Below are 10,756 nucleotides of genomic sequence, written 5' to 3'. Positions count from 1 at the left end.
TAATTTAATGACGTAGAACATGCATTGAAGCTCGTATACATGCATGATTAAATACATAATTCAAGATTCTTTTATGACTCTGTCACCCTGTAAAGGGTAATGAGAAAATTTACATACATATCCGTATTCACACACATTCCTATCAAGTATATCCGATATCTCTCACTCACAACCACACACGCATCATACACATTTCTCAAATCAATTTATAACAACTAATATATTAAAAACTAATTTTCTGTATCATTCTTTCCTTCTACTAGCCCTTTAACATATACCTGCACATGTAATGAAATAAATCAGAGCATATAAACAAGGGATAAACTTTTTTATGTGATGTTTTTGCTCCTCTTATTCTTACCTAAGTCCAAAAAGCTTATAAATGTACTTGCATTCTCTTTCTCTTTCTCTCTAACATACATCTCTTAATATAAATTAATACACATATGCACATACATTTATATAACCATAACGCCACTTAATTTTATAGTATGAACACATTTTTAAAAACCAAAACAAAGAGCTTTCTTTCTTTTTTTTTAACATTTTAGGGTTTTTTTACTAAAAAAAATTTAGAGAAAACTATGCAGAATAGTCAGCAAAACACTCTGACAGGTTTTTCCAGAACTGCGAGAATGGTGTCATGACATGAAACTGAAACTGATTGAATGCGACCTAAGGTGGGGTGTACCAAAAGATGCCACATCCACGCAAGCTCTTCTGACGTGTCTGGAGGAAATTGATCGATGCTATGAATCCAATGGCCAACCCTTTTTCCTGAATTTGATGGGTACACGGTTAGTTAAGTTACATCAACTTAGATACATCAACCATTGTATAATTGTTAGATGTGTACCTGAGATATATAGAGAATCAGATTTATTATAAAATATAAGTAAAAGTAAATAGTTTTAGGTACTATTTTCTCATAATTCTCAGTTCTTTGTTTTCTTTATTTGTCAAAGTATAATGCTTGAGGATAATGTTAAAAGATGACAGGTTTGTAAGAGGATGTGAGGAACTGACAGAAAATTGTCTTACCAAGAAGTAAGAAAATTAGCCAAGTTAAATAGTAAATCATAAAGAATAAAGATGAAGTATTATTTAGACTATGTCTATGTGGTGTGTTAAGTAACTTCACATTAACACTTTTCTCATCTTAGATATGGATGGATTCCAACTGTTAATGACATTCCCAAGGAAGTGCATGAGAAGTATGACTGGGTAGATGGTATATCAATCACATCCATGGAAATACTCCATGGAGCACTGAGGTTTGTTTTTGGTGATTATTGGAGTAGTTTTAAACAAAAGACTTGCTTTTAAAAAGTAGGTTAGTATGAAGTTTAATAAACAGCTTTACTTTATTATTTCATGTCCTAAGTAATGTTGCCGTGGGTCTCTTTTGAAGACTATAGTTGATGAACAGCAGTATGCATTACATGCAATATTTTTAATTGTTTGAAGAGGTGTATGTGAGAGAGAGAGAAAGAGAATGCAAGTACATTTATAAGCTTTTTGGATGTAGGTAAGAATAAGAGGAGCAAAAACATCACATAAAAAAGTTTATCCTTTGTTTAAATGTTGGGTAGGGAGGTTACCATTGGCATCATGGCCAGCCTTTGCGTAGATCTGGAGAGAGTTCTGTCATCAAAATTGTAGTCTCTCACGTTAAATATGAAAGAGCATTTCATTTTTCTCCCAGGATATCAAATCCGAATGCAGCCTTTTTCCTGCGTGATCCAAGCTTCCTTAAGGATTTACCACCAGATTATTTGAAGATTTTTGATGAGACAAGCATGTTAGCAAGGGAGCACTTACAGGTAAAAACAAAATTAAAATAAAGTTGTTCTTCAATTTTTGTGGCTGCACATGTATGAAAGGAAAATGAAAACGAATTACAAGAAAGAGCGTAAGTATGTTTGTGTGCACACTAATGCAAATTGTAGCATATAGATGAAAAGGTAAGTAAATCAACAAAGCTTTCGATGTCTACTAAATTTAAAGACATTCATCATATTTCTCCCATAAGATAATATTTAAAAGGTTGATTATTTTTAGGATTTGCAGCATCTTGAATGTTTTTGTAAATATTTTTGAATTACATATTTTTATGTGTGTTCCTATTTAAGACAGACAAGAAACCTATTTCTTTGTCCTTTTTGTTTGTTTATCTGCATATTATGTATTATCTCTATATATGTCCTGCTGCCACTCACAGGTTTTAAAATCACGGTATTGTGGAGCACTTTCCAAACCAGACTTTCCACTATAAAGCCAGTTATGGGGGCACACAGCTTGCTACAGGAAGAGCAATGGTGAAAAATTTTACTCTTCACCTCTCTTTCACCATCCATAGTATTCTTATGATTTTGTACTTTTTTGCTCTAGACTTCTTTTAAGATCACTGTTACTCTTAACACTGTGGAAATTATGCTGAGTTACTGTATATGGGTTTCAGACTAGCTAATGTGTGCACCATTCATGCTGGTGCTCTAACCCCTCTAACAATTCTTTTCTCTAGATGATGCTCACCTCTTAAGCACACAAATTTCAATTAGAAGAAAACACAAGCTTTGATTGGGTTCATCTATAAAAACCAATCTTTTCTTTAAAAAATATAGCTTTCTTTACTCTTTTGAAGATTTTTTTTTTGGGGGGGAGGGGTGGGGGTAGTTTGGCTTTTATTCTAGGGTAATGGATACTTCTGGATTTATAACAGCTTATCAAAAACATTAGAACTTTCTGTTTTTTAGGTACAGCTGACAGATCTTGATGAATTTGCCTCCCAAGTAACAGAGTTCTTTAAAAAAGCCATTGCCACAGCATATCCACAAGAAGAGAGGAGCAATCAGCTGACACCAGAAGAGAAAGGCATGTTTTTATATTTCTGTTTTTAAGATAATGTTAGTTTTGTTTCTTTGGGGTTTTTTGTGAGTGCATTATATGCAAGTTTACTCCTCCATGCATGTTTTTATGTATTTGTGTGTGTTGTTGCATTTTTTTAGAAACGGAGCTTCAGTGGCTGTACATCGAGGATAAAGCAGAAACTTTGATTGGCCGAGACCGAGAACTGAGAATGTTGCTGGATTATGCTCAACAAACTCCTGAATTGAATCTAGAGCAAATAGGTTTAGTGGATATGTACTTTGTACTATGTAGCATGTTGGAGAAGGTGCATTTCTTAGTTTAGGTGACAATGCAAAATGGTCATCGTTTTTAAAACAAAACATGAGTTAATATGGATCATATACTTATGCTGTGCTCTGTGCGTGTAAATCTTCTTCTCATTCTATTTCACCTTCACAGTTCATCAAATGACAAAAAAATGTTTCTTTTCTCAGATGGGAGTGATAATCCATCCATTCGTAAGTTGAGTTTTTTTGTCTTTTTTCTTTTGTTCTTATATCCATTCATTTACTTCCATCATTTCAATAAATAAAACTATTAATAACTCTATGCTTGTTAATTCTGTCTCGTCTGTATTACACTTTATCTAATTGATTGGACAGACTAAAACATTTATTTTATAAAAGTTATTGGAAATAATGCTTAATATAAGTTTATATTTCCACAGGTGAAACCAGTCAATGGGACCTTGAAGAGAATGACAATCAACTTTGTTTTGTTGTAGCAGAGGGTGGGTGGGGAAAAACAGCATTGTTGGCAAGACTAGTCCACCAAGCATGTGAGGTAACTTTAACAAATGATTGTAGAGACCTAACTTGAAAATGCAGATTTTCTCATAGCAAAAAAATTTTTTAGAAGTAATCTACCCAGTAACCCAGTAGCAATGGCTACCACATTTATATGAAGGTAAAAAGTGACAGGAGAGACTTAGATTTCCTTTTCCACATACCATGCTATAGACCAATGGGTCACTTACAGTTCAATAATCTATGGTCAAAAAGTTGTGAATTTTTTTCACATTTTCCAAATCCATTTTAAAGTTTTAATGTCTTTGCAGGATGGACACAATGTGTTTTACCACTTTGTTGGCAGCACAGCTAGCAGCAGATCTCACGATAACCTTCTGCAGAGACTAATCATGGCTCTAGCAGAAGATCCTGCAGGTGAAATGTTCATAAAATTTTCTTTGGAATTTGTCTTGTTAATATGCATTTTAAAGGTATAAATTGCTGGACTGTAAAGCCTATACACTGAAATTGTTAGGCATTTTATTCTTTCTTTCATTTTTATATTAGTAACCATTTTGTAAATTTGACATGAAAGTTTAATCCTCAGTAATATTTGAAACAGAAAAACCTGATGCTTCTAAGAAAAATTTTTCTGTGGTTTTGCATCAAGGTTTCTTGTGAAGAATTTCTGTTTTCTTTATTTCTAAAAATAGATCGTCGATTATCTGATCCTGAGGCAACAACAGATACTCTGAAGGGACACTTGCGGACAGTACTGTCATCTTGTCGACACAAAGGCAAGAAAATGCTGCTGGTCTTTGATGGACTAAATGAGGTCAGAGCATCTAAATTTGTGTTTGCTCCCTGTGTGTGACATAGAGAGAAAGAAAAAGATCAATAATTTTGCAGGAAGATGAGAAGATATTTTCTTCTTTTTTTGGGGGGTCGGGGTGGTGAGTTTAAGGTACGAGGAAGAATAGTATTTTTTCTTGGATTTAGGTTATCTGTATCTAATAGGATTCAGCTTGACTTCCAGAATTCAATCAATTCCCTAACTCCACAGAATTCATAGTTATGCCTCATGTGGTTCATGGGTTAAGCAAAGTTTTCCATGCAATATTCCAGCTGGACAACAATGAGACTGTCCAGCATCTGTCATGGCTGCCCCCAGCATTGCCACCAAACCTTCGATGTGTAGTTAGTGCCAACATGGCCCATTCACCCACAATAGCACGTCTACATGAACATCCAGCAGTACAAGTGACTTTAGGTGCCCTGGATCGTGGAGCACTAATGGAGCTTGCGTCTAATTACCTAGAAAGGTTTGGAAAGGTAAATCACTAAAAAGCTTTGACTCAAGACCTTGAAACTGTTCTGACAAATGGTAACTGGTAATCACATAAGTAATTAATTCAGTATCATCAGTGAGGGTATCATGATTCTGTAGAGGAAGATGACATGCAAACTGCATGGGCTCCTCCAAAACATGGTACATTTCTCCAAGTTGTTAAATTTGTCTTGCATTTCTTATGCCAGATCTGTTATTTACAATGTGCAGGCACCCACTATTACTACAATATAATGATAAAACCAAAGAGAGCTAAACTAATGAAAGCTTTACAGTGAAATATGCCTTTATAATGAAATTACACAAACTATTCTTTAATTATAATTGCATCTTTTCTGAATGTTAATCATTTCTAAATGTGGAGCCAGTGCTGTCTAAATTTGTCTCAACACTAGCCTTACCTTCTTTTCATATTTTAGATTATAATTTTGTATAAACTGATTGTAATTTTATATAAACTGATTAAAATTTTATATAAACTGAATATTTTATTATGCAAATTTTTTTTCCATTGGCTCTTCAGAAATTGGATTTGACTCAGCTTCAAACGCTTGTAGACATCAGCAAAGTCAACAATCCTCAGTGGATGATGTGGATGTGTGAGGAGCTGCGTATCTTTGGAGATTTTCGAATGATGGATAAAAAGCTTTCAGAAATGCCAGACACAATGGAAGACTTTCTTCAGCTTTTATTGAAACGACTGCTGTATGAAGATGACACAGGCTGTATTAAGAAAGTGAGTTGTACTGCAGACTGTAGTTGCTGTTGATCATCAGCTTTTTTTTTTATTTTAACATCCATGTTAAGAGGCTGGGAAAGTGAAAAGCCAAGAAGCGCTGGCATCTGAAGCAGGAGATGCACATAATAGCCAGTTCAATACCTGTGTGATGCAACAAACTTTCCCCAGTCAACCCCACCGTTGAATAGGTACCTGACTTCTCAGAGAGTTGGGGAAGTTTGAGGAGAGGAGATGGGCAGTGACCTCAAAATAAAGCTGACCCTGAGGAAAGCATAATCTTTTAAACGGTCAGAGGTGGCTTTATTTTACTGTAGTGTAGTGGTTAAAACACTTGCTTGTTACTATTGTAGTGAGAGGCCCTGTGTTCAGATATTGTTTTGGGACAAATTCTGTATGTGACACCTGTTCAGAGGGTTGGGCATTGGGGGTTTGCTCTGGGTACTCTGGTTTCCTCCGCCACCTTGATCCCTCTCCCCCATAGTGCCAATTCATCTCAAAGTGGAAGCACTTTCCTAGTAAAACAATCAGCCAACTACTACCTTTACAGCAGAGTTAGGCTTCTTCCTCTTTCTTTCTTATGTTTTTGGCACTGAATTTTTCTCCCTTAATTTTCCATGGGTCACGTTTACTTATTAATTTTTTTCTTTTATTGCACATTTAACAGACTCTGTGCTTGACTGCTTGCTCACAAAGAGGTCTGCCCAGTGACCACATTCTCCAGATTCTAGGTGAAATCAATGACAAGAGAGAATGTCCTCAGCTGCACTGGGCCCAGGCTCGTCGCATCCTGAAGCCCTACATCCGCACCATCCAAGATTCAACCCATGCAGAAGAATTCATCACTTTTAACCATGAAACCATGTGGAAGGTAGACTGCTTAGAATGATTTAATAAATTAAAAATAAAGAAAGCAAAACAAAATACAATAAATAGACCAACAAACAACGCTGTATTTACCTGGTCATGAGGTTCATTGTTTATCTTACTGGTCACTACCTGCAGATGCTAATAGGATTTACTTAAGAACCTGTTTAAGCTAGCTTACCACATTTTTTAATCACTTTCTGTGGCACAAACATAGTCTGTTTTCCATAACATGATAAAGTTGCAACAATTTTTTTTTTTTAACCACAGGCAGTCAGACGCAGCTTCCTGGAGCAGGAGGAGACAACTCAGTGGCACAAACAGCTAGCAGATTTTTACGAATTCTGGTGCAAGAAAGAGGAATTGAGGACAAATGACCTCCCTTTCCATCTGCTAAAGGCAGGGCTCAGAAAAAGGTTTGGGAATTTTTGTTTTAATCTCAATAGCTTTGCCATTGGGGCACTGGCCTTTCTCTCTGGACACATGAATTTTCATCATTTTCAACAATTTTAAAAAAAATAATACTCATGTAAGACTGCAGTTTTTATAGTTTCTACATTAGTAAATTTTAATAGAAGTCAAATTATCTTACGTGAATTTGCTTGAAGCTTGTTTTTCAAAATCGGATATCCAGGGAGGAAAGTAAATTGGATCCAACAACAACAAAAAATTGTCATGAAGTAAGGTACCACACCTGAATGTGGTTCTGTACCCACAAATCATATTAAAAATACCACTGAGATTTCAAAAACACATAGGGTATAATAAACAAGGTGTCTAAATATACAGATAACAAACGATGTCAGCAATGAGAAGCATTGCATATGCTCCATCACTTGTAATACCTAACACTGAGATACGCAAGTCACTTGACCATGGCAAGGCGGTGGTCCAACAGCTAGAGGATCTGTTGCAGTATGATAAGTTATATTTTGGTTCACCTCAAAATGAAGATCAGGTGCTTTCTGTGCTGATCGCTGAGGCAAAATTTTTTCAAAAGAGCATGACTAGGTCTAAAAAAATAGTGTGTTCCATATTTTATCTTTTCTATAGAAAATGAATTATAAAATTACTGATTAACTTACATCAAACTGCATTATGATGTGAGTTCAGCGTTCACAAGACCTTTCATAACAACCATATTGGAAGTGACGTGAGATTTTAAACATTATTTTGTGTACAAGGTTCTTCACAATTGATTTCAGTAAGTGATGATCAAATAGGTTAATTTAAGTGTTAAAGTTTAGGTTAGTTTTCAAGAAAATGTTTTATTTTCACCATCAATCAGATCCAAAATCAAGACTTTATCATTATGTACTTTGAGGGTAACATCTGAAATTGTTAAACTTCTAAAATCAGTTTCTTGAATTTCAGACTTGTGCAATTTCTAAGGACAGATCCAGATTCAGCTCAGATTCCTGCATACCAGCGCAGCAACTTTCTCAATGTAAGTTTCATCTTTCGTGCATGCATGTTCACTCCCTCACACGGACATTGAGATATAGCTATGAAGACTTTCACATCTGTATGTGAAAACTTTGTTTGCTCTTAATTTTTCTAAATCTCTTCCAGATCTTTCATCTCTCTTTTTAAGCTACGTAACTTCTTCTGAGATATGGTTTATGTTCAAATATTAGTTCATCTGAGACATTTCACAAGAAATAAATTTCAAGGTCTTTAACGCTTCAGAAGATTTATTCTCCTTGTGAATGCATCAGGTCATTTGTTGAAACAACAGATATTTCTTGATTAAAAGAATTTTCAAAACAACTGCAGTTTCAGCTTCAGGCCCTGCTAAAACTATCAGTACGTCAGGATTGAGTAAATCTTATCAAAAACTGTAGAGCAATTTTTTATTTTGTTGTTAACAATGAGAACAAATATTTCATAATCAGTTCAGCTTCTGAGTTTTAAGCAGTGTTGCATAATCTGAGGTGCCATTACAGGAGCATAACAAGGCAAAGTTGCCATCTTGTGTTTGATTTGGATCTTCATTGGCATTTGCACAGGAGATAAGGGGTTTACCCTCAAAATTCCTGATATTAGCTCTTAAGACTGTGCTATGCCACCCATCACTCATAATCATTTATTTATAAAGGCAACAAAATAATATGCTACACTTTCCATTTTTCCCTTCTTTCAGGAAATACGCTGCTTTGGCTTTTCCGACACTCACATGGCTGGCACAAAAGAAATTCGACTTTGCCACCTCTGTTCGCTCAAAAGTGGGTCTTTTCACCCAGGCATGAGACTCCCCAACAAACATTGCTGCCTGTTGTGTGGAGGGATGTGCATGCAGTCAGAATCTGCAGCTCGCCTGTGCAATTTTCATGCTCTGAGAGAAAACCCTGCACCCTTTGTGTTTGCATGCCACCTTTGCAAGATGCATATTTTTCAGAATCAAACAGGCCCTTTGGCAGGTACCCCAGCCTTACTCTGCCATTTTTGCAGTTTAGGTATGAAGAGATGCTGTGCCATAGAGAATTCAGATGACTGAGAGGTGAAAACCACCCCAAAGAGCTTGTCAGATTAGTATCAGACAAATTCTTAATGTGGATAATTTTTTTTTTTAGGAAGGGAGGGGGTTTGTGATTATACCTTAAAATATATACACAAAGTATAATGAGAACATTTTGATACACGTGATAGTTACACTTGGTTTCACTTGCAGCAGCCCTATGAATTGTTTATGATATGAAAGCATAATATGCACATGTATTCCTACATTTTTAAATTTGTGAGTACACTGTTGCAATCTCACTGTTTTATTAGTTATTGATCACTTCGCTCAGGGTATATGCTTTTAAGTCACCTTGCAGTTTTGTGCCTTTTGAAAAGTTTTATCCAATATTTTACAGTTTTAGATAAACATTGTTGCTTGTCACCTGATTTTTTATTTGAGCGGCAGCAGCATCTTGGGTCTGTTGGTATTTGTATTGTGCATCTTTGCATTTAGAGAGTTTCTTTATTGAATATTGCTGCTTGTCACCTCATCTTATTTGGGCAGCAGCAGCATCTTGGGTCTGTTGGTATTTGTATCATGCATCATAGAATTTAGAGAGGTTTTTCTTAATTGAATATTGCTGTTTGTCACCTCATCTTTTTCTTTAAGAGGGCAATGTCATGTTGAGCATGTAGCATTTGGTATGTGTGTAGCACATAGCATTTTAAAACTTTTAAAAATGTCTTTCCCATTGGTGTGTCTTGAAACACAAAGGTTCACATGCTCAACTTGTGGTCGAAAACGGAGATAATTATTTAGGTGGCCAAACCAAAGCAAATTGCTATTTTACACTGACCTCTGTGTGGCTCAGATGTGAAGGCTGACATTTTTTTTACATGCAGCTTATAACTTTGGGGCATTCCATTTCCTTTGTTCCCAGTAATATTCATAAAAGATTTCTATAAATATTTTAATGACATCCAGCTCAATAATATTTAAACCCATATTTAAAGGTTTGAAGAAAAACTTTTTTGCCTTGGGCAATTTAAGCAGCAAAGTTTAACATATCAAGACTATACAATATGATTATGTAGCCATTTTTGTTATCTATTTTTATTCTTGTTGTCCACTTTTGCGGGTCATTTGCAATTTTGTAATGTAGATGTTAAATCTATTTTGAAGGATTTTATCCACAAAAAAATGTTATGATCATTAAAAATAAAGCTTCACTTATCTCACAATATCTGTGATATAGAGTATTACTATAAGTGCTTTATCAAACAGCATTTCGGTCCCTTTTGATTTATTAATCGCCCCTCTGATTTGCTGTCATGAAGGTATCACTTTATCAAAATAGAAAGCAACCAAAATTCTTTCTTTTATTCTGTTGCACTTATTAGAACATATTTAAAGACCAGACATTATTAATCATACTGGAGTAGAGCTTTAATCAAATATTTACAAAAAAAAATAAGACTATGAACAAATACATTAGGGGGCGCTACTCTGTGGCTTGACCCCGGCTCACAATCATTCTCTACGTTTTTTGACGTGTTTGAATTCTACGGGAATTTCGCTTACTCAAGCTTGTGCATGAATGGTTATAAGTGTTACTTCAATACGTCTGACTGTGACCGTATTGCTGCGTGTGAGTGTCCCTGTACGGGAGAAATTTCTTTTACCAATACCGCGTCCATTTTGTGACCGTTGGTTAGATCTATAGT

The 10,756-nt window shown here is 35.4% G+C and overlaps 1 protein-coding gene across 1 annotated transcript; it reads left to right on the top strand.

Moving 5' to 3' along the window:
- Nucleotides 1-1,777: 1,777 nt before the first annotated feature.
- LOC112566203 (TPR repeat-containing protein DDB_G0287407-like) lies at nt 1,778-10,503 on the top strand. Its single transcript, XM_025242223.1, has 14 exons — nt 1,778-1,823; nt 2,222-2,318; nt 2,757-2,874; nt 3,009-3,131; nt 3,345-3,368; nt 3,578-3,693; nt 3,968-4,073; nt 4,352-4,473; nt 4,764-4,970; nt 5,510-5,722; nt 6,390-6,593; nt 6,860-7,005; nt 7,964-8,036; nt 8,733-10,503. The coding sequence occupies exons 2-14, from the start codon at nt 2,316-2,318 to the stop codon at nt 9,084-9,086; spliced, it is 1,809 nt and encodes a 602-aa protein (XP_025098008.1). The 5' UTR covers nt 1,778-1,823; nt 2,222-2,315; the 3' UTR covers nt 9,087-10,503.
- Nucleotides 10,504-10,756: the final 253 nt, after the last annotated feature.

The sequence above is a fragment of the Pomacea canaliculata genome, linkage group LG6 (genome assembly GCF_003073045.1).
Source record: "Pomacea canaliculata isolate SZHN2017 linkage group LG6, ASM307304v1, whole genome shotgun sequence".
In the NCBI taxonomy this organism is placed as follows: domain Eukaryota; kingdom Metazoa; phylum Mollusca; class Gastropoda; order Architaenioglossa; family Ampullariidae; genus Pomacea; species Pomacea canaliculata.
The sequence above is the reverse complement of the archived record's forward strand: the minus strand, read 5'-3'. Positions and strand labels throughout refer to the sequence as shown.